Here is a 23,522-nt window from a genome sequence, read left to right on the forward strand (position 1 = left end):
ACTGTCCAGTAGAATGTTTTGCAGGGATGAAAACGCTCTGTAATCTGTACTGTTCAAGATGGTAGGCCCTAGCCACGTATGGCCAGTGAGCGCTACCAATGTGGTTCGTCTAAATAAGGAACTGGATTTTGCATTAGATTTCATGTTAATTCATCAGGCACACATAGCAAGTAGCTGCCACGTGGGATGGTCTAGCTTTGGGCAATTGTTAGGTATAGGGGCTAGAGGAAGTATCCTCAAAAGTGGGCATCCACAGAGATGCACCTTCATAACATGCCCCTAAGGTGATCCCTGTGTGCAGTCAGGTTAGGAGATCAGCGGACCAGGGCTCTGAGAGCCACTGCACTAAGAGAAGTGGTCAACATCCCGCAGCGTACGGAGCCTCACACCATCCATCCATTGGTCTGTCTGCCTTGTAGCCTCTACCTCTTTCTCCATCATCTGATTTCCACTGCTGTTTAATTCCGGACCAGCTACACATTCAGTTATGCCACAGTCATAGTGAGAGCATTTAGGCCACGGAAACTGGAAAATACTAAAAACCAGGGCACCCCTTCCCTCAATGAGCTGGTTGATAATCATTTACCAGCACGCTTCTGCCCCAGACCCCCTGGCAGGCACATTCTCTGAGTCGTGACCATGTACCTAGCACGGTTTTAGGCATTGCCGATGCCACAGTGAACGGGAGAGATGGAAATGCCTGCCGTCCTGAAGCTGACTCCGAGAGGACAAGGGTCCCACCAGATGTGTCAGAGGCGTTGTGTGTTTGATAATGACACGTGCCTGGGACAGGTCTCACTGAGAGATCACCTTTGAGAAAAGAGCTACAGGAGGTGAGAGAAGCAATGCAAGGAGTGGTGTCCTCCTGAGCAGGTCACGTCACAGACGAAGGGAACCGGGTCTCTGATGGGCTCGGAGCCTCACACCAGGTTGGGGTGCAGCCAGGGTGCGAACGTGGGTCTCCTTGGCACGAATGCTGTGGAGCTGGGATCTCTGGTGGAGGGTGGGGCAGGGGCAGTGAGCCAGCCTCCTGCCTCACCCACCCCTGTGCCCCTGCTGACACTGGGTATGCTTAGGGGGCCAAAGATTCAGGGACAGGCCCTCAGGAACTCTCTGGAGGCCCAGACCCAGCAGATCCAGGAGTCAAGAGAGCGGGTCAGAGAGAACACGTGTGGTGTGGCGTGCTAGTAACTGCGTGAGTGGCCACAGCATCTTCTCAGGAGTCCTGAAAGCCAGTGCGAACCCCGTGTCCTGGGCTAGACCACAAAATGGCAGAGCAGGTTGGTGAGCCACTTGGCCCAAACCTCTCCTATGGCAGAAGGAGGGATTGCTTGAAGGCCCCCAGCTCATGAGGAGTTGAGCTGGCTGGAATGCAGGCTTCTGGCACTTTCCTCATACTAGAGGTTCTCAAATTGGGTTCCACAAGGGTCCAGGTTTCCTCAGTGTGTTTGCAGACCACTGCATGAAGGTGTTCCCAGCTTCCTTCTCGAGGAACACAAGCGTCTCCAGCTTGGCCTGTGTACACTTTGGAGGTCTAAGTAATGCTCTATTGAGAGAAAGGACACTCCTGCTGAAAGGAAGAGACCACAGCCCTTCATTTCACAGAGAAGAAAACTGAGGCCTAGAGTTAGTCAGTCCAGCCACCCAGCCTGGTGGACTTCTCAGGCCCCCAACTGGTGGTCACTTCTGCTCTCTCCAGTTTGGGGTCCCTCCCATGCATCCAGCCCTGGGCTCAGAGACAGAGGAGGGCCAGGTGACTGGCTTCACTCAGGGACCCTGATCGTCATGGTCGAATGAGACAAGAATAGTGATAACAGATGTGCCCTTTGGGACAGTGGCACACCATTTGCAAAGCACCCCTGTGATCTCCTGTCCCATCCTCACAGAGATTTGGGACACCGAGGAGGACACTGAGTCGGCGGGGAAGGAAGGTGACTTGACCCACATCATGTAGCTAGTGATCCCCACCAGAAGGAAAAGATCAGCCTTCCTCTGGCAGCACATGGACAGAAAATGGCTCTCCCACAGACCCCAATGGGTTGCCCAGCAGCTGTCAGGTTGAATTCCAGAGGGGTCCTGGGCTCTGGGCTCTCCACTGAGGATGTAGCCATAAACTCCCCCGTCACCTGAGTCAGAGACAAGGAAAAAAAAGAAACAAAAACCGCCCTGGTACATTTTTGTGTTCCAGTTAAAGGACTGAATTTTAGTCATCATCATCTAGAAAATGCGCCCGCTGGCCACAGTAAATCATTTTTAGGATCGGAGGACAGGATACAATTTGCTTCCATGTGGAGTGTACATAGTGATTATCTCAGAGGAGAAAAAAGGCAGTCTCCATTTCTTAAGAGGCTATAAGGGCCATTCAGCTGCGAAATGAATGCTTCTTCCTTCCGGGCCCTCCCCCTCTCCAAGGGAGACCAGGATGGCGCTAGGCCCGGGGAGAGGCCGCTAGGGAGTCGGCCCAGCAGCTGTGCACATCTGGAGGCCAGAGCATCTCCCTCCCTCCTCCGACCATCAACCCAGCCCAGCCCCCTCGTGCTCCTGGCAGATCCTGGCCTCCCCAAGTAAACACGTAATTGAGGTCAGAGACTCCCTTGCAGGACCAGGAGAGAGGGCGGAGCTAATGTTTGGCGGACACCCTGTCGGGTGTCTTTGGATATGATCCCTTCACCGCATCCAGTGAGCCAGGTGGCATTATTTGCCTTTTATGGGTAGGTAAACAAATGCTCAGAGAGGTTGAGTAACTAGTCTAAAATCACACAGCTAACAAATAACAAGACAGTAACCTTTGGATTCTTTCTGACTCCCGGACGCCGCCTATTATATAGTTTCTTGACACTTCTGTATCATGAGCATCCTGGATGCTATGGAACAAGCGGGAAGGGATAGAAGTTTAGGGAGAGGCCAAAGGAAGGGAAGATGTGTATTATATTGGAAAGAACAGTAGACTTAAGAGTCAAAAGTTCTTGGCTGGCCTTGGCTCTGCCATGTTCATAGCTTGTGACTTTGGGCTGGTCTCTTAACGCCTCAGAGCCTCGAATGAGTCACAGAGGTACTGCATGTTTTCAATGAGGTTATGGTATCTGCACAGCTCTGTGCATTGGTCCACTGGGGTGGAGGGAGGTGAACAAGGTGGTGGATAGCCTGGGTCATGGCTATGATGTCGGTGGACTTCTTGGCACGGCTGTGCAGATACTGGTCCCTTGCTGATACTGTGCTGTCTGCAGCAAGGAGAGCTGTGTTGAATGCAGAGGCCTTGGCTTCCCGGTGACAAGGAGCCCCAAGGACATGGGGCTGCATGACTGCTAGGCCAAACACTGCGCGGAAGGGCGTGGACCCAGAAGTACTGCTGCGGGAGGGTAAGGACCCTCATCCTGTGGGCAGGAGTGGGATGTCAGCTTGAGAAGGCAACTCGAAACTTCAGGAAGCTGAAGTCACAGCCCTGGGATGAGGTTCCTGAGGGACTTCTCCCTCTTCCATCTGGGGAGCCAGGCAACTGGGTCTGACCTCGGCCTGCGCCTCGCCACCTGACACTTTATTCAACCATAGTCACTGTGAAGGTCCTGCTAGACAGGAGTCCGGGACCAGGCCAGGGTGGGGTGCACAGAAGGGGATGGATGACCAGGTAACTCCCAAGCTAGTAACAGGAGAGAGAAATGAATGAGTAGCAGTAAGCAGCCCTTGGGACACCCTGGGAGAAATGGCAGTCGCCACGAGAGTGGTTGTCATTCAGGGTCACCACAGCCCAGCTTTGCGGCATCAGGCTCCCTGTTTCACAGAAGAGGAAGAGCCAGGGTGACAGAACTAGGACCCCCGCTGGGCACTCTGACCCCATGCCCCTTTCTATTACAACACAGCGCCTTTCATAGAGGAGCTCTGTGATCTCATCTTGGGGCCGGAATACCGCTGGACCCATTCATTATTCCAGACCACCCTGATCAGAGGTCATCCACCAGGATCTTGAACCCCTCCCGGGATGGGAAGTTCATTACCTCTAAAGGCAGCTTCCTTTCCCACCGCGGGCAGCATTAACCATTAAGAAAGTCTTCCCTTGGGGCACCTGGGTGGCTCAGTGGGTTGGGCCGCTGCCTTCGGCTCAGGTCGTGATCTCGGAGTCCTGGGATCGAGTCCCGCATCGGGCTCTCTGCTCAGCGGAGAGCCTGCTTCCCTCTCTCTCTGCCTGCCTCTCCATCTACTTGTGATTTCTCTCTGTCAAGTAAATAAATAGAATCTTTAAAAAAAAAAAAAAAAAAAAGAAAGTCTTCCCTTGTAGGGAGCTCAACTTAGTCTCAGTCTGTGCTGATTGCTTTGAAAGGCTCAGAGAGCAAGCGTGTGTGTGGTGTCCCACCCTCACTAGAATGAGCTGGGGCAACCCACCAGGATCCGGGCTGTGCTTGGGGGCATGCGGTAAAAGACAAAGGGCCAGGTTCTAGGTCATCTCTTGGCTGCCACACTGCCTTCCCTTTGAGGTCTGGGCAGCAGCTTCATCCCAGCCTTGGCAGGGCCTCCTCTTCTGGCAGAAGAGGGAGGAGTGCTTTCTGTTCTCTGCCTGCACACGCAGCCAGCTGACCTCAGAGTGAAGTCAGCCCCTTGGGAACTGCGGGTGGAAAGGTCAGCCCTCCGGGGGCCCGCGGTCGCCCTGCTTGGGTCCACAGCGCGTGTCGGTGCCTGACCCGGCCTCCCAGGCCTTCCAGCCTTCTGTCCACCGCCCTCCAAGAACAGACCCTCAGCACACCTAAACCCGTCCCCCCCGCCACCAGTCAGACCAGGTGCGTGTGACTCGTTCTATCTGCCTCCTCCTCTCCATCCTTGCCTCAACCAAAGCCAAGGGGTGAATAACAGGGCCGTCTTACACCTGGATCGAATCAAAGCCTTACACTTGACTCCTAAAGTTTACAGGCAACACAGGGATGACTTTGAAGCTGTCACAAAGCAATATGGGACAGATCGCTGGGACGTTTTGTCACACAGCTGACTGTGTGTGCTCAGAAAGTCAATACCACTAAAAAAAAAAAAAAAAAAAAAAGGAAAGAAAACAAAACAAAAAGATGATGGGAATGTTCTAGATTGAAAGGAGGCAAAAGAGAGATCACCGCCAAATGAAACCCATGGGAGCGCCCAGTGGCCCCTGTCCTGGTTGTTCACGAGAGGGAATGGATGTAAAAGGGAATTTGGAGCATTCTGTGTATGGGTTGGGTCTTCGACGGAATTGAGGACTTGTTAATTTTCTTAGACGTGGTAATTTGTAGGAATTTGTCCTCCTTTGTAGGAAATGCATGGCGATGTAATAGAGGGTAAGAGTCATGTGTGCAACCTCCTTTCAAATGATTCCACAAAAGGAAAAAAAAAAAAAAGACACGCACATGTGCATGCATACACACACACACATACACACACACACGGAGAAAGAGAGAAACATGGCAAAAAGTTAATGACAACCTAGGTGCTGGGTGTTTTTTGTTTGTTTGTTTGTTTTTTACCATTCCCCCAACTATTTTTATGCATTGAAATCTTTCCTGATAAAATAAAAATAAAAATAAATATAAAATAAAACATAAAAATCTGGACCCTGAAATCTGAAAGACCAGGTTCCAGTCGCCCCTGTGCTTGCTAACTATCTGAAGTTTGACTGGGTGTTTCCACCCTGTACAAGGACAGCTGGAGCTCCCCCATGGGCATCATGTGCAGCCCCGTACTCTCGCGGCGCCTGGGACAGGCAAGCATTTGTGGGCTTCTGCCCCCAGGAAGCCCACCCTGATGCTCTTCTTCCCTGACCTCCCATCCCCACAGCATTTCCATCCCGCAGTCTGTTTGCCACCAAGCGACTAACCACCATGAACGTTTCAGGTATAGGCTTTGTCTTCTCTGTATTTGAAAGCAGGATCTGTGCGGGAGCTTTCCCGGGCCCCATCGACGGCCTGGGCCCATGGGAGCAGCAGTGGCATGGTGCATGGGACCTGCACCTACATTATCTCTTTTTGATTCTTCAGACAACCACATAATCAGAAATTACGGATCTCTTTTAAAAATGTAGCTCCTGATGCTCAGGGAGACAAAGTGTCTTTTCCAAGGTTAGCAGGAGTCAGAGAGGGGAGGGGAAACCCAGGGTCCAGCACTCTGCCGTGCTCTCGGTGTGGGCCTATGTGCAGTGAGGGTGCAGACCCAGTGATGAGGACCATGGTCGGCCACATGAAACCCATGGGAGCACCCCGCGTTCACCCTATTGTGAACAACCATTTGGTCGACCAGGACCCTTCAGAAGACCCAGCTGAGAGATCCAGCCCCAGCCTACTGGCCAGTAGGGAAAACCAGCAGGGGGCTTGCTGAGAACAAAGCCCTTGGAAAGATGCTCTCCATTTTCCCAGGAAGAAGGCTGGCCTTATTCTAGGGTCCGCTGGAGCCCAGCCCAAGGAGGCAGGCTCACTGGAAGAATGGGCCTGCTGAGTGCAGGTCCCAAGCCCGAGAGCTGGGCTCAGGGCAGCCCCCACCCCCCCACCCCACCCCCCCGCAGGATACTGGGCTGTGAGGGGCACCAGTGGGATATGTTCAAGGAGAATACAGGTGCCTCCACCAGGAGCCTTGACCACAAATGCTTCTTTGGGCGCAAACGCCCTGGGGAATGGGGCAATGGGGAGATGGGATGGGGGGGAGAAAGGGCAGAGAAGGGGGGCAGTGCAGAAAGTGGGGGAGGGAGTAGGGAAAGAGTGGAGGAGAGTTGGAGGAGGAAGAAGTGAAGTCAGATGGGAAAATAGATCCAGATATATCCAGCCGCTGCGGGCTCCACCCAGGGAAACATGGGTGTCACGGGAGGGCTCCCGAGAGTCCGTCAGGTCAGCTGGCCTCAGTGTCACCAGAACTCTGGAACAAGGCATGTCTCAGGAGGCCCGTGGGATGCCCCCAGCCATGGCAGACCCAGGCTGGGGACCCTGAAGACCTGGGCGCAGGTCCCACCCCTGAACCTGCAGGCCTCTGGGGCATTCATAATAAGGGGGAGTGGGAGCCCAGCCCTTCCACTCCTGCTTTCTATTCTGCTCTGTGAAGTGGGCATTCAGACGGGGCCAGGCCTGTGCCAGGCATATCACAGCATCTTGGCATTGACTCCTCCACCCTCTCGGAGGCAGTGGGGATTATTGGCCTCCTTTATCTAAGAGCAGACAGATGTAGCACAGAGAGGTTAAGGGTTTTTCCCAAGTCACAGATTGAGGCAGCAGCAAACATGGCACCGCATCTGGAGCTATGTGGCTATAGTCTGGCTCTTGTTACCCGGGAAGGGTAACAGCCACCCAAGAGACCCTGCAGTGGAGTCCGCACTGGGAAGAGTGTGGGGCTGAGCCATTATCAACGTGCCTGGGTCAGCCCATCCCAGGTGCCAGGCCAGGGGCTGTGCTTGGAGCAGAAAGAGAAACTGTTGTCCTGCTCACCAGATGTGGGCTAAGAAGTGGCTCCCCATGCCTCTTGTGGTGGGGAGGCTGAATCACACCGGCTGTCTCCCCACCGTGGAGTGGGGGGGGGTCCCATTGGGGAGGGGCCAGAAGCCCAGCAAGTCTTCCCTCCCTCTGCCCCCCCCCGCCCCACCCCGGCATCTGGGACTCATGCAGGTTGCCCAGGAAGAGCAGACACCAGTCTGCAGTCCGGCTCAGAGGCCCTGGGGTCAGCACCTTCCATCACGATGCTGAGACTGTATTTCGGGGAAGAGAGAGCCGGTGTGACACGGTAGAGACTAGTTCCTGAGGGAGAGGTGCTGGCTGTTCAGGGGCTCTGAGGAGTCCAAGTTGAGCCGTGCCCTGAAGGCTAACGGGCTGGGCAGGGAACAGGGGTGAAGACCTTCCAGGCCAGGGATGCACCAGCAAAGAACAGGAGATAGAATTTCTCTTTTCCTTTCACGGGAACTGTGGAATCTAGAATGTTCTACCTGGAAGGGACAGAGAAATTCTTAGCACTCCCCTATGAGATTGAATTTTTGCCAGGTCTCTGCTATATTTTTCATGCTATATTTTTGTAATTGATTCATTATTTTTTAACTTAGCCTTATTAGCAGTGATATCTGTGAAATTATGGATTTGGCACGCAAGTTATATTATTTCTAATGCAAATTAAAATAAACCCGTAACTACTAAAATTAAACCCTTCATTTCTGCACCATGTAAGGGGATCGAGAGTGAGCACCTGGGACCCCAGCCTGGGCATCGCTGATGTAATCCTGATTCGGAGTTGATGTCCTGAGCGAGCAAGTGAGGTCTTGCAGATAGCAGTGCCCATGGGGCTGTGGTCCGTATCCCACAGGACTTTGTCCTGAACAGTCCTGACAGACCTGGGCAGGAACCAGAGCAGGCAGATTGGAGTGGGTGGCAGTGTGGGCTGAGGCGGGGAGGAAGGAAGGAGTGATGAGCAGGGAAAGGCCCCCCCATCCCCGCAGGGTGCACAGTGACCCAGGCAGAGGAGAAGATGGAGGTAGGGGACAACCCCCAACCCCGCAACCCTGGGGCCAGTGGGAAGAGGATTTGCTGGCAGGTGAGAGACACTCCCTGGGAATCTCCTTATGGGAGCTGAATTCCTTCCTTCAGTGACAAGAGAACTTCGAAGCTGGGTTCCTGGCTTTATTTAAATCAAATGCAAAGTTTTGTTTCCAGATTCCCAGAGTTGGTGTCCTGATTCTATGGTGGGGCTTCCTTTTTTTTTCCTTCCCATGGAAATTTCCTATAGGGAAATCACCCTTGCCTGGTTCTGTCCCCAGATGCAATTGGAGATAACAGGAGAGTTGGCAGGAAGGGGAAGGCATGGATCATGGCAAAGTTGGTCCAGCAGTCTATTCATTTACAAAGGGCTCTTGAGGGGCACCTGGGTAGCTCAGCTGGTTAAGCGTCTGCCTTCAGCTCAGGTCATGATCCCAGAGTCCTGGGATCAAGCCCCACGTCGGGCTCCCTGCTCAGCGGCAAGCCAGCTTCTCCCTCTGCCTCTGCTTTTCTACCTGCTTGTGCTCTCTCTCATCCTCTCTCTCTTTCTCTCTCTCACATAAATAAATACTATTGAAAAAAACAAATAAACAAAAAACAAAAACAAAGGGCTCTTGAGCTCTAGCCATGTGCCAGGTCCTGGCTGGGTACTGGCGGTGGCCTGTCGCACTTGGAGGCACATCTACTGGGAGAACTCCTATTCGGGTTCTGTCTGTGAAGGTGACCATTTGTAGGGCTTCCCTCTAGGAGAATCCATCCCTCAGTGAAACTGGACTCCAGCGTGGGCTGCCCACTCATTCTTCCAGTCCCCCCCTTGTGCACATCTGTAATCTAGGATGCATGGCACAGGATACACATGCAGTAGGGGACAACTGATTGCTTGGTTGGAATGGGTATTATTGATGGTGGGTAGAGAAGGGTTGGGCTCTCAGACTTTAATGTGTGTCTTTCTCGCTGGGTGTTTCCTGCAGGTGGGAGAAAAGCAGAATTAAAATCTAATTTCTGGGCCCATCCCCCAGATATTGGGTTCAGTAGGTCTGGACTGGGACCGAGGGATCAGCATTTCTCACAAAGGATGTGTGAGGCTCAGGGCGCCTGGGTGGCTCAGTGGGTTAAGCCGCTGCCTTCGGCTCAGGTCATGATCTCAGGGTCCTGGGATCGAGTCCCGCATCGGGCTCTCTGCTCGGCGGGAAGCCTGCTTCCTCCTCTCTCTCTCTCTCTGCCTGCCTCTCTGCCTACTTGTGATCTCTCTCTGTCAAATAAATAAATAAAATCTTAAAAAAAAAAAAAAAAAAAAGAATGTGTGAGGCTCAGATGAGCCTTAGACCACACACTGAGAAATCTTGCTCCAAAGAATATTCTGGCATAGGAAAGAGTCTCGGATTTCCAGTTAGGAAGCCTGTGTTCAGGGCTCTACTTATTAGCTGTGTGGCCTTGGACAAGTGACTTAACCTCTCTGTGCCTGATGATGAAAATGATGATTTCTGACGGTGCATTTGTGGATTAGAGGCTTTCGAGAGAACAAGAGAAGGGGATGATAATGGGTGGTCATGTGTCTCTTTGCACATAAAGGGGAACATCTCCCCCCGTCCTCACCATAAAGGGGGACATCTCCCACCTTCCTCACCAACAGCAGTGTTCTTTGTCTTTGGGGCCACCAGACTCCTCTGTGTACCTCCCATACTGAATTGAGTACAACCTTTGAGAGGCAGGAGGCAGCCCATACGTGTTGTTGGGGGGACAGTCTGCTCTGTCACATGCCATGTCCCTAGGAAGTGAAAGGACCTTACATCATTTCTGGAAGGTGGGATAGGAGTGTGCATCAAAGGCAGGAAATTCCTGTACGAGTGCCCGCATGCCAGTCTTTGCTCTTGTAGGACTTTAGTAAGAGAGGAAGTCCACTAGCACAGGGCCGGACACACAGAGGGCCCCGCATTCCTGGAAGCTTCTTCCCCTCTCTCCACGTTCTCCCCATCCCCCACCCCGTGCCCAGCCCAGGCTTTTCTGGAAGCAGTGACCTGCCTGACACTTGTCTCTCCTGGTCCCTCACAGATGTCCTGGCGTCCACAATACCGCAGCTCCAAGTTCCGGAATGTCTACGGGAAGGTGGCCAACCGGGAGCACTGCTTCGATGGTATCCCCATCACCAAAAATGTGCACGATAACCACTTCTGTGCTGTCAACGCCCGCTTCCTGGCCATTGTCACCGAGAGCGCGGGAGGTGGCTCCTTCCTGGTCATCCCTCTGGAGCAGGTAGGACCCGCAGCTCCCTAGCCCTGGCTGCTGTCCGGAGAAGGGAGAAGCCTTCTTTGGTCACTCTTGCCTCCATTTCTCTCTGTGCCCTCCGCCCTTTTACTGTCTCATCATGTGTCCGGTGGCTGTGCCCTCCCCCGGGTTTTCCCAAGATTTGCCAGAAGAAGAGCAGGCCAGGATCCAGGAGACCTGAGATCTGTTCCCAAAACTTCCCCAAAGATTGCACTTGAACAAGTCACTTCCCTTCGGATACATGGGGTTCCCGTTAACACTAGGGATTGGAACATCTGATCTCCAGGTGATCTCCAAGACCAGGTCTTGCTCCACAATTTTGTGTCCTGGGTTGTCCTTTTTGGTGTGAAGCTGGAAGGGTTGAAGACCCAGCCATAGGCCCATGGGGGCATCTGCAGAAATGACACTCGCATTAAAAAACGCTGTGAGCTCTCTCCACTGAGAGCCTAGGAATAATTCACCTTCCCTCTCATCCCCTCTTCCTAGATAAAGGTTTTCCCTCTTCTGTGGCTGCCTTTGTGAATATAGCAAATTAAATCTGCAAAGCCTAGATCATGAAATTTTGAAGCTCTGTGTTCAGGCAGTCCCTGGAGACCCGTGGGAGGTCACGCGCCTCAGGGAAAGTGCTCGCTGTCAGTCTCGCTTGTTTATGGCTGAGCTCTCCCTTCCCGGCCTGACTCATCTCCACTCCCACCCTCCGCCAAACCAAACCGCTCAGGGGAGGAGGAGGTACAAGCGGAAGGAAGCCTTCGTTCTCGAAATCTACCGTCAGCTGGTGGTGGAGGATGGATTTTTCCAGTCTCTCCTGCCCACAGTGGGGGAACACGGATTTGGGAATGCCTCAGGCCATAGCCTCCCTCCCACCAAAGGGGGCACAGCCGCAGTGACACTGAGAGGTGCGAGGACAGAACCCAGTGGGCAGAGAGGTCTGGTCTGAGGAGCCATGGCCTCGGTGGCAGGGTTCCAGCTGGCTCTGCCACTTGCCGCCACTGTGATCTCAGGCGAGTCACTTAACCTGTCTGCACCTGATCCTCCTGTAATGTTAAGACGAGGATGCTGAATCGTCCTCTGTCTACATGCACCATGTTGGCATGGAGTAGGACGATAGACATGGAAGCTCCTTGTGAACCACATGGGATGTTAAAGATGTTTGGGTATTTTCCTGGAAACATCTATTAGCTCTGCTCATGGACTTTGCCTACAGATGCCCACAGCAGCTCTAACACTTTTGGAAGGATTCTGAAATATAGCTTGTCTCCCCTCTCAAACCAGATGGGCTCAGACACCTGTCTACCTTGGGGACTAACTAAGTTCCAACCCACGTCAGGTCCCCAGCCAAGTGTGGCTTGGTCCTTACAGGGGTTCAAGGACAGTGCCGGCACACACTCCACCGTGTGGCTTTCCAAGGTCAATAGGCAGTACCTCATGCTGTAACAATTAATTCCAGATGTCTTAAAGGTCTAACCATTAAAAGAAAAGAGAAAGAAGAAAAAAGGAGAGAAGAAAAGAAAAAGAAAAGTTGCATGTATATTATAGGAAAAGAGAGGATTTTTTAAATCATGCAATGAGGAAAGTCTTTGTAAATAAGATAAGAATCCCAGAACCATAAAGGAAATGAGTAATAGATTACAACAATTTTTTTTAAAAAGTAAAGTTTCTATACTACTATATTATTACTATACTACTACTATACAACGTATATACTACTATACATGTAAGGCAACTTAAAAGCAAACCCCATAACTGATACAGACAAAAGATCCATGTTCAAAATAGCTAAGTATTCCAGAAAAATCTATTAGCAAAAGAACCCTGTAAAAAACAGGTAAAGGAGGGGTGCCTGGGTGGCTCAGTGGGTTAAGCCTCCACCTTCAGCTCAGGTCATGATCTCTGGGTCCTGGATCGAGCCCCGCATCGGGCTCTCTGCTCGGCAGGGAGCCGGCTTCCCCCTCTCTCTCTGCCTGCCTCTCTGCCTACTTGTGATCTCTGTCGGTCAAATAAATTAAAAAAAAAAAACAGGTAAAGGATATGAATAAACAGTTCACAGAAGATGAAAATAAGTCTTTTAGCCTACTAAAATAGGAAAAGATTTAAAAGACTAATTATCTTTGGTATTCCTGAGTGTGTGAGAGAACAGGTGTCCAAATACGTTCTTGGCGTATTTAAGGTACTTAAATTTGATGTATTTGATGTACATTTGATTTACATTGATGTATTTTATTTGATGTATTTACATCAAATTTATAGGTAACTTGGAAATAGCTATTAACATGTAAATGTACATGTCCACGGGCCTAGCAATTCCACTTCTAGGACTCTATCCAACAGAAATGTTCTCAAGGATACCCAAAATGTTTGTACCATTTTTCAGTACTCCATTTTTTTCCAATTTATTTTCTACAGAGATCAAATTTCTCTCTCAAGTTGCTTAAAAGTTTCTAAACTCTTCTCCTCGGTTTCTGTAATGGTACCAGAGAGTTTTTTATTATCAGTAGCACTAGTCTAGAATGTGATCGGATTTTGTAAACACTTTAGGGACAGCAGGGAAAAGGGAATTTTTTTATAGAGTGTGAGACTCTGCATAGAGAAAACAATGTATCCAAACTCATACATATAAAGCCAAGGCACACAGAGCCTTTCAACTTTATTTGTTCATATATTGTGACACATTGTGTTTGATTTGATTGCTAAGGAACAGGTAGTAATGGCTCATTCTACCAATTGGTTACTGTCAGTTTCTCTGAATCCAGTAGGTTTTCACTTTACATAAGTGCATGATGGTTTGTGCAGCCCTTTTATAATAATGAAAATTGGAAGCAACCTGCAGGTCTTTCAATAAGGAAATGAGGAGAGCATTAGGGAACATCCAAATAAAGGGATACTAAGCAGTCATCAAAATTGGTGATGTACAATGGTTGTTCCCAAGTGCTCAGCTCAGAATCAAAAGTATTGAGGATGCCAAAGGGCTTTTACTTGGATAAGTTATGTATCAATATTTGGCATATTCAAAATAAAAAAGAAGGAATTTCAAAAATATCTATTTGTTAATTCATTTAAAATAACATTAGGGGTACCTGGGTGGCTCAGTCAGTTGAGCTTCCCACTCCTGATCTTGGCTCAGGTCATGATCTTGGGATTGGGGGACCTGGGCCCACTTTGGGCTTTGCACTTAGCATGGAACCTGTTTGAGATTCTCTCCCTCTCCCTGTGGCCCTCCCACTGCTCTCCCTGTCTCTCAAATAAATAAATAATATCTTAAATTTAATGAACCCATTTCATGTTCTCCCAAGAAACATTTTATGAAAAAAAACTATTTTCCAAAACACAAAAGAATTAATGAGAAGAAAGGCATTGCTTTACCCTTTTGCAAGTCTCTTTAAGTTAGTCTGGCTTAATAGAAGTTTTGCATGTTATATATGTGTATATTGGAAGATTTGCATGTTTACTTTTGCATTCGGCCTCTTTTAATAACAGGCACGTAGTCTCTGGAAACTTCACTCTATGCTCCTAAGAGAATGGCAGTGAAAAGGCAAATAATATCCCTGTATTATTAGAAAAATTGTTTCAACCCAACAGAATCCTTGAAAGTCTTAGGAATCCCCAGGGATCCCCAAACACACTTTGAGAACCACTGATACTGGGGAGTATTTCATGAGAGAAAATTTTATGACATACTGTTAAGTGAAACAAAAAGAAGAATATAATTAATCCCATCAGGAAATTTCTATCTGGGGCGCCTGGGTGGCTCAGTGGGTTACGTGTCAGACTCTTGGTTTCGGCTCAGGTCATGAGCTCTGGAGTCATGAGGTCAAGCCCTGTGCTGGGCTCCAAGCTCAGCTGGGAGTCGGCTTAAGATTCTTTTCCTCTGTCCCTCCCCTGCTCGTATGTGTGCTCTCTCTCGCTTTCTCTCTCTCTCTCAAATAAGTAAATCTTTAAAAAAGAAAAAAAGGGAATTTCTATCTATCCATGTACCTATCCAGAAAAGACTTGTTGATATACACCTAAGGATAATAATGGTTATCTCTGAGTATTATTAGGATCAAGCAGGTTCTTTCATTTTCTTCTTTTTCCATAGCTATAGCTTCTCAGTTTTTTTTTAGGTGAACCCTGAAGGTTTCATTTTTCAGAAAAAAACAATAAAAGCAATTTGTTGACGTAAAGATGGAGTCCCTGAGGTTTGAGAGGCTGTGGGGAGGAACTCAGTTCAGCCCTCCATTACGTTTGTTGCAAATGTTTTCTCGAAGAGTTACACATGCTTAGGAGCTTGCTGGAGAAAAGGCTGACGAGACAGTGAGGGTGAAGGCTGGCAGTGGGTGGGTGGGTGAGACAACTCTTTTGTGGTGTTCACTTAGTTTGGGTGTCTGAGGCCATGTGGAGCAAGGTTCCACATCCACAGAATGGCTCCTTAGGAATCAGAGCCAACACCCGCCGTCCCCTGCTGCACCAGCCACGGCTGTCAGTGTCCTGCCCATGGTGGCCGCATCGAGCCTGCAGGCACAGCCCGGCTGGTCTGGGGGCAGGGCTTACCAACCAGAATAGTAACACCCAATTCAGAACCCTCCCATTATCGGTCAGCAGTAGAGATGAGCTGTTAAACGTTGGCCAGTTTTCTAGGAAGAAGGTTCTCTTATTTTAGTGCCAGGTTATTTTCCCTCAGTTTGATAGAAACCTTTCTACAAACCCAGGTTTCTCAGTACAAACACCAAAAAGATTTTGGCCCTTTCTTAGCAGATCCTAATCCCTGCTTTGAGCGCTGGTTATGAACTGTGGACTCCTGGGGACACACTTTGTCCCTACACTAAATGACTCTAGGCTGTTTTCCCCGAGCAACCGGAACCGTCTGCTGTTATTGTTCTTTTCCGAATGTTTTCCGTCTGCTATCAGGTGTCCTTCCCTTTTCCCTTCCTGCTTCTCTGAGAGGTTCGGGCCAAATGAGAATAGCACTACCTGGGACCCCCAGATCCCTGCCCCGAGACCGAGCCTTCTGAAGGGGACTCCAGCTGCCCCTTTGCTCAGGTTCCCTCAAAGCTGGCTTTGCCTAAGATTTCAGTATCTGTGACAGAAAAGTTTTCTCCAGGCCAGAAGGCCCGTCTGCAGCGACTCCCAACAACGGCCGTGCTGATGCTTTCTTTGCACAGTGCTCGCATCCAACCAAAAGCTTAGAGTCAGTCCTCTTGGGTGGCATTTCACAGTTGGGGAAACTGAGGCTGGGGAGACGGACCTTCCCTGGATCAGTGTGGGAGCCGGACCTGAGGCCAACTTCCTGCTTTCCGAAGCCACGGCTCTTTCTACCACCCCTGCCGCTGGTGAGCAGATCTGCTCTGGCTGGCCAGCCGGTCTCAAGACTTGCATTTGCCTTCCCTGGGGCTCTTGCTCGGGCTGCTGCGGGGAAGGCCCGAGCCTGTTGTTCCCCTAGTTAACATTCAGCCGCCAGCTCTCTCCTTTCTGGAGTGGAATGTTAAGCTGCAGATGGGGGAGCAATCATCACCCTGATTGCCTGGCACAGCTGGAGGAGCCTTATGAATATTCCAGAGACCAGGCACGGTGCCCAGAGGCCTGATTAACCACTTGGGCCTCCCCAGGTGCACCGCCCCTTTCCTGCCGCACGCACTCCGCCCGGGCTGCCTGCCGCCTCCAGATCCGGGCTGCGGGAAGGCCAGAGTCTGGAAGCGGGGTCTTGCCCGCCGAAGCTTTAGGCAGCTACCCGGTAGTCCCACTGGCACCTGGAGGAAGAGGGATGAGACCTGGCCTGGACATCAGGAGGCTGGCTTGTCCCTGCAACCCAGCGGTTCTCAGTCCTGGCTGCGCGCTAGAATCAGCGGGACAGATTTTGAAGTCTAATGTACTTGCTGCTTTTGAATCTCACCTCCAGTCCCATGATGAAGATGTAGAGTTGTTCTCCGCATTTTACAGATGAAGAAACAGAGGCTCGGAGGAGTCAAGGGACTCCTTCAAGATTGCACAGCGTACACGTGGCAGAATTTGAACTCAGGGCTCTCCCAGCAGCGGGCCTGCCCACGGAGCATTAGGCAGAGGCATGTCTGGAGATACGCCTTGTATTGTCACTACGGTTGTTTGAATGTCTCCAAGGACTTCCTTGGATGTAAATTCCACAGTACTTTATGATCTCCTCTGATATGCTAACACCATTCGTCTATTCCTGCTGAAAGCCAGGAGAGTGGGTATTTCCTAAAGCCTGTGGGAAGCTTCCGCTCTGAAGGCCTGAAGCAGCAATTTCAGTCAGCAGGAAGAGATGGGAGAGGTGTTTTGGAGCAGGAAACCAGACAAGATGGCATCCTTCCTTCAGTCAGCGGGCATGGACTAAGGACCAGCCCCAGGCACTTCTACCCCCTTGTGCAAGCCCTATGGCCTCCCTCTCCCCCTCCTATTGCCCACTGAGTCTCCGTGACCTGGTGGCAAAACACTTTCCCCTTGGACTTGGGTCTGAGATGCTGCATTCTCCTCCCCCAACCCAATCAGGGGGGCCTCTCTTGCTTTTTGGCTTGTCTTCAGTGTTCAAGGTTGGGAGATCTAACCGGAGTTGGGCAGGTGCTCCCTGTTCTCCCCAGCCCTGCAAGGGTGGGTGGTAGAGTGGAATGGGAGCAAAACTCCACAAGGCATCGCGGTGAAGACAGCAGAGCCCTGGAGCAGGAGAGCATCACAGGAGGGGTCTAAAAGATCAGACTCTAGACGCCAACAGACCTTGCTTGAATCTCTGCCTTGCCACTAAGTTGCTGTGTGATCTTAGGTGAGTCACCTAAGGTAAACCTTCCCATGCCTTAGTTTTCCCTTCTGCAAAATGATGGGGTTGGGCCACACGCTCTCTCCGGTTCAGTTTAGCTCTCGTGGTTTCTTTCCCTCTCACACTGTTTTGTTCAAATATGTCATCACCAGCATGCTGCTATGCACTGCACAGAATACAAGAATGGCTCCTTCTCATCGCTCAAGGCCCACCTCAAACAAGGCCAGCTCCCCAAAGCTTCCCCTATCCCAGTACCCATCCAGAGGCAGTCTGTGACTGTTGCTGCTAGGCTACTCCTTAAAGGTTTCATTGTGTCCTAAGTGGTTAGTGTATCCATCCATCCAACCATCCATCCATCCACCCACCCAACCATTCAACAGATGTTTATCGAGCACCTACTATGTCGCAGTCCCCGTTCCAAGACCAGGGATACAACAATAAACAAGATCAAGTGCAAACAAGACCAAAACCTCAGGAGTTTGCAGTTCAGGGAGTTGCTTTGATTGGCCTGAGAGCCCTGAGGGTGAGGAACATGTCTGAGTTGCGCCTGCACACAGTAGGTGCTCAGCAAGGCGGGGGGTGGGGGGTCATTGGGCTGACCCGATGCCAGCTCCCGAGGTTCCCATGCCCCATCTCCCCAGCTGCAGTTTTCTCTTTGCTGGTCCTGGGATCCCCTCTCCTGCAGGCCCCAGGGACAGTGCAGTTTCCTCTCTGGGGGGCTTCCCAGCCTCAAGCTGGGTGGAGGGGAGGCTGTACCCTCCCCCTAGAGCCCTCAGAACATTATTGCCTGCCCAGCTGCTCTTATTCTGGAATCGACCCCAGAAGTTGGCAGGCCAGTTAGCTCCATGACTCACTGTACATTTGAGGCCTGATAATAAAAGAAGGACCAGAAATGAGTGCCCAGCTCAGCGCCGAAGGCTGTAATAAGACCAGACTTTCTGCTCTGCCGAAGCCTTTACTTCCATTCCAGATTTCTGGAACACTCCCTCTCCATCGCTCCCTGCCTCAGCCCTGAGCTCCTCAAGCCTGCTGGCTCCCATGGAAAAGCCCCAAATCTCCATCCCTGCTCCCCTCTGCAGACAGGTCTCCCCCCTCTCTGGGGGGAATTCGGAATCTTTTCCACATCCATTTTTCAGATCTTTCCTCAATCGTTCTTTGTTCTTCAAGCTGCCTTCCGCTTGGTGCAATTTGCATCTCAAAGCCTGTGACAGCCGGAATGTACAGTAAGTGACTTTGGGAAAAGGGGGGGAGAACTGTGCTCCGAGGGAGAAGTCACAACTTCGTTCCATTTGTCTGAGGGCCGAGATTGACAGCCTTGCTTTGTGTTTTTCCCTTTTTTGGAAGAATGGGTGCTTATTTTTGAGAAAAGTGAAGGCGCGCTTTTCAGCAGACATGGAAGTGTCGCTCCCTTATTTTAGTTCATGGTTATGGGATGGAATCCTCTGGATTTGAGGTACAGGAGGCCAGGGAGGCAGCTAAACTGGTAGATATCCTGAGAGGTCAAAGAATCCATCCCCCTGCCTTGGGTCAGGGCTTCTGCGGAGTTGTCTCCCCAGCTCCATTCCTAGCACAGCCTGTGAGGCTGTGAACTTGGGCCTTGGGCCCAACCTCCCCCGCCCCCCCCGCCCCCCCCCCCCCGCCACCACCCCGACCCAGGCCCAGAGCAGTCACCCAGATTGCTGGATCTGCTCTCTGCTTTCCTTCTCAGACCTGGAGCCTCCCGCATCTTTAGAAATCATCTTTAGAAATCCATCCCTTGGCTGTGACCCCCTGGGTGTGCACCCTCTCTGTGCCTTGCTTTCTCCATTTGCGAAATTGTAATCATTCTCATGACTCCTGGGGCCGCGGTGGTTAAACAGCACTCAGCACATAGCTGAGCACACGGTGTATGTCCAGGAAGTAGGAGCTTGGTGGGGACAAGGGGTTTTGCAACCTCCCTCCTCTTCCATGGTCCGTCTGGGCCCAGAAATAGCCTGTGGGCTCCCCAGCCTGCATCCAACAAGGAGGAGGCTTATCTCTGGCCTTCTTAGAACTGTCTGGCTGGCTACAGTCTCTGAGCGCTGTAGATAGGAAGGCACTCATAGCCCCGTCACTTGTGCCCCAAAGGGTCTGGGGCTGGCAATACAGGGGGCCACTGATGGGACAGATGGGAATGCCTGAGGGAGGGGGAACTTGGGGAGGATTCTGGGCACACTTTGGTGACCAATCAGTGGTGAACTTTGTAGCCTGCTGCTTACCGAGAATCTACCTGTCTGCAAGGGTTAAATGTGATAAGGCGTGGAAAGGTACAGCCAGAGCTCAGAAAGTTGAGCTAATGGTTCTAATCCCCTTCTAGCTAACTTAGAGTTCTATCAGAACCGCTATCTTCCACTTCACATCACGGGAGAAGAGGCACTGGGGGATGGGGATGAGCATCGGGACTGGGACAGGGGCTCTCTGGAGTCCAGCTGGCTCGGATCCGAGCTCAGGACAGCTGGGCAGGTGAGAGTTTGAGATTCTGGGCTCTGAGCCTGCCTGAGGCCTCAGAATCCCCATAGCCCCTTCCCACCCCACCCCTGCCCATCTCCCCAACACCCCAGCTCCAGCCTCACTTTGAAAGGATGTCAGAGTTGGACAGCCTCCAGTGATCACATGTTCTCGGCACCAAGCTGTACCCATGAGAAATCCTGACCCCGAAGAGAAACGACTTACTGAGGCTGCAGGGTGCCCCCAGACGCCCTTGGCGCCCTTTCCCAGGGGTCCTTGCCAGGCCCCTTGTCCAATATCAGACCTACCGAGGTGGGGACAGTTGCTTCCCTTCACCAGGGGAATTTGCCTTTGGTTAAGGTGAGGGTGAGATTTAAGAAGACCAAACCTTGAGACCCAAAGGGAAGTGTGGCTAGTAGGAGAATTTCAACCTCTGAGATCAGCTCACCCAGGGCAGCCATCCCCACACCCTGGAGAGAAACGTGTCTGTTCTCTGAGGTCTGGGGTGGTGAGGCTGCAGCATCTGGAGTCCCTCTATGGGCTCCCGACACTTCAGGGAGCAAAAGTGATACAGGGTACAGGCAGGACAGGGGAGTGGAACAAAGGTGGCCTGGCTGGAAGCAGGGCATATCCCCGAGGGCCAATAGGGTCCTGAGGCCTTGGGCAAGACCCTTCCTAACTGGCCCTTCCCATGGCAACTTCCAGAACAATGAGTGTGTGTTTGCTGAGCCTGAGAAACTCCAAGCCCCCAAGTCCGATTTAGTGCTGGGGAAGTTTTCTGTTTAGGATGGCCTTCCTAAAGTCCCTGAGCCCATCTCCGTCCCAACGCTCTTAAAGGGCCAGGTCACCTTAAGGTGCAGGGATAGGTCATAGCATTCAACCTCTTAAAACACAAGATAGGGACACCTGGGTGGCTTAGTTGGTTACGCCTCTGCCTTCAGCTCAGGTCATGATCTCAGGGACCTGGACTTAGCCCTGCATTGGGCTCCCTGCTCAGTGGGGAATCTACTTCTCCCTCTCCCTCAGCCCCTCCTCCAGCTCATTCTCTCTTTCTCTCTCAAATAAGTAAAATCTTAAAAAAAAAAAAAAAAAAATTTAGGGGCACCTGGGTGGCTCAGTGGATTAAGCCGCTGCCTTCGGCTCAGGTCATGATCTCAGGGTCCTGGGATCGAGCCCCGCATCGGGCTCTTTGCTCAGCGGGAGCCTGCTTTCTCTCTCTCTCTCTGCCTGCCTCTCCGCCGACTTGTGATCTCTCTCTCTGTCAAATAAATAAATAAATAATCTTTAAAAAAAAAAAAATTAAGAGATGGCTTTTTGGCATTGGCATCCCATGGTGTTAGCTTGTCCTACCCCCCACTTTCTATTCCCCTCAGCCAAGACCTTGATTTTAGTTGCTAAGCAACCCATGCCCAAGTTTCCAAGTGGGTCATCTGTTAGGTGAACACAGGAGAGGCAGGTAGGGACGACTGTGCTTAGAACCCTGCATTTTATAGATGAGGCCCAGAGAGGGCTAGGGACTTGGTCAAGGCTGCACAGCTAGTTGGTGCCCCATGTGTCAGAGGATCAGCTGGGGCCACAAATCCTTCAGAATCTCATTTCCCTATGCCCCTCCCCCCACCAAGAGAAGCACCCAGGCAGCAGCAACACCTTAGGGACTTTCTGTGAGAAGCTTCCATCTACCCGGACAAGGAGGCAGAGGCCCAGTGATGAGGGAGGAAGGCTCTGGGATCATGTCCTGGATTCCAAACCCAGCTCTTGCCATTCACTAGCCATGGGCTTTGGGCTAATACCTCATATTCTGTGCCTCAGTTTCCTCAGTGGCAAAAGGGAAGAAATGCTAAGTCTCAACCCCAAGGCCATTGCAAGGATTCAGTGAGATGTCACATAAAGCCTGAAAGGGTACGTGGTGTGGGGCGTGCCCATGGGCTTCCCACGCATGGTGCCAGCCCCCTACCCTCCAGCTTACCTCTGTCTCCAGTGAATTCAGCCACAATCTTTGTCTTCTGAGGTAACAGATGTGACACAAAAGTTGTCAAACTTTGGTTTTTAACACTGGAACATTTTGTCCAAATAAAACAGGTTCTTTTTTTAAAGATTTATTTATTTATGTGTGAGAGAGAGAGTGGGAGGAGGGGCAGAGGGAGAGGGAGAGAAGCAGACTCCTCTCTGAGCTCAGAGCCCGCGGTGGGACTCGATCTCATGACTCGTGAGATCATGACCTGAGCTGAAACCAAGAGACAGACACTCAACCAAAGGAGCCACCCAGGCACCCCAAATAAAACAGGCTCTTATCTGTAAGGGGGGGGCAATCTGGATAAGCCCATGAACCCCTTCAGAGAATAACAATTTTAAATACGTAAAATAAAATAAATAGGATTAGAAAAGAACCAATTATGTTGAAATACAGTTATGAAAATGTATACCAGAACTGTGATATAGTATTCTCTGTGCTTTTATATTAACACATTAAATAACGTGATTAAAGCAGAGGGCCTAATAAGTTCCATAATTTCCAAGTAGTGCTGAGTGTAAACATTATTTCTGGACAGCAGTAACAGAATAATGTGATCTGAAAATATCCGTGATTATTGATGAAAAAGTCACAGGTTCGGCTAATCTTACTAGGATTTGTGGCCTACATTTATAAACAAAAGAAATATTAAATTTCAGTGAGAAGCTAGTGAAATTTCTCTCCTATCCAAGCTCACAGACCTAAAGGGTCTGTAAACCCAGATAAAGACCCCCAAAGTCACAGGTGGACGATTATTATACACAATCAGGATGAGGAGAACTGCTCTGCTGGAAGCTTGGTCCGAAGGACCAGTGGAACCCATCTGAGTACTTCCCCTTAAATCCTCAACTTTGCTGGCAGTGAGGAAACCTGTCTTCTCTGCCTAGTTCTCTGTGGACAAGTCCTTTTGCCTTTCTGGGCCTCAGTTTCCCCATCTGTAAAATGAGATGTTAGACCCGTTGTCTTCTAAGATCTTGTCGGGAGTCATGCCTCTTCCCTTCCCCAACAGGGTCCCCCAGAGACAAAGGCCTCAGAAGTGTGGGCCTGCAGGAGCCCTGGACCAGAGAGAGGGAACAGCTGGGGCCAGGCTGGCCAGCTCCCAATTGTTCAAAGCAGGAGGAGGAGGAGATGCGTGGTGCTCTCCAAAGCGACAGCTGGGTGAGCCTGGCTGGGGGCCTCATCCTCGCCTGCCATCTGTGCCTCCTTCCTGCAGTCCGCCAGCGGGGGGCGGGTGGGGGTGCGCATGGGGCCCGAGGCCAGGCAGCAACCTGGGTGGGAGGGGGAGGGGGCTGCCTGAGAAAGAGCCAGGGAAGAGCATGGTTGCTTACTGTTGGGTGCTTAACTCTTTCCACCCTCCCTTTTTCCACCCTGGTCTTAGAGAGAGTTCTGAAGAGGGGAAGATAGGCAGCCCTGGGTCCAATTAGGTTACTTCATGGCTGTGTGACTTCTGACAAGTTCCTTGACCTCTCTGAGCTTCATGTTCCTCCTTTGTGTGACAGACATCATTCCTAAAACTGCCCCTTGGGATCTGAAGGAGGTTTAAATGACATGGGATAGGTAAAGTACCCCAAAACAGCGCTGTCAG

The 23,522-nt window shown here is 51.0% G+C and overlaps 1 protein-coding gene across 2 annotated transcripts in view; it reads left to right on the forward strand.

Annotated features, from left to right (window-relative positions):
* Positions 1 to 23,522, forward strand: part of CORO2B (coronin 2B) — a 128,065-nt gene that overhangs the window by 56,740 nt on the left and 47,803 nt on the right. For both annotated transcript variants that reach the window (XM_004758606.3, XM_045067569.1), the window contains exon 2: positions 10,506 to 10,706. In XM_004758606.3, coding sequence (XP_004758663.1) covers positions 10,506 to 10,706 — 201 coding nt within the window. The remainder of the gene's footprint in view (positions 1 to 10,505; positions 10,707 to 23,522) is intronic.

Source organism: Mustela putorius, unplaced genomic scaffold, assembly GCF_011764305.1.
Source record: "Mustela putorius furo isolate JIRA1106 unplaced genomic scaffold, ASM1176430v1.1 tig00003896_pilon_pilon_pilon, whole genome shotgun sequence".
In the NCBI taxonomy this organism is placed as follows: Eukaryota; Metazoa; Chordata; class Mammalia; order Carnivora; family Mustelidae; genus Mustela; species Mustela putorius.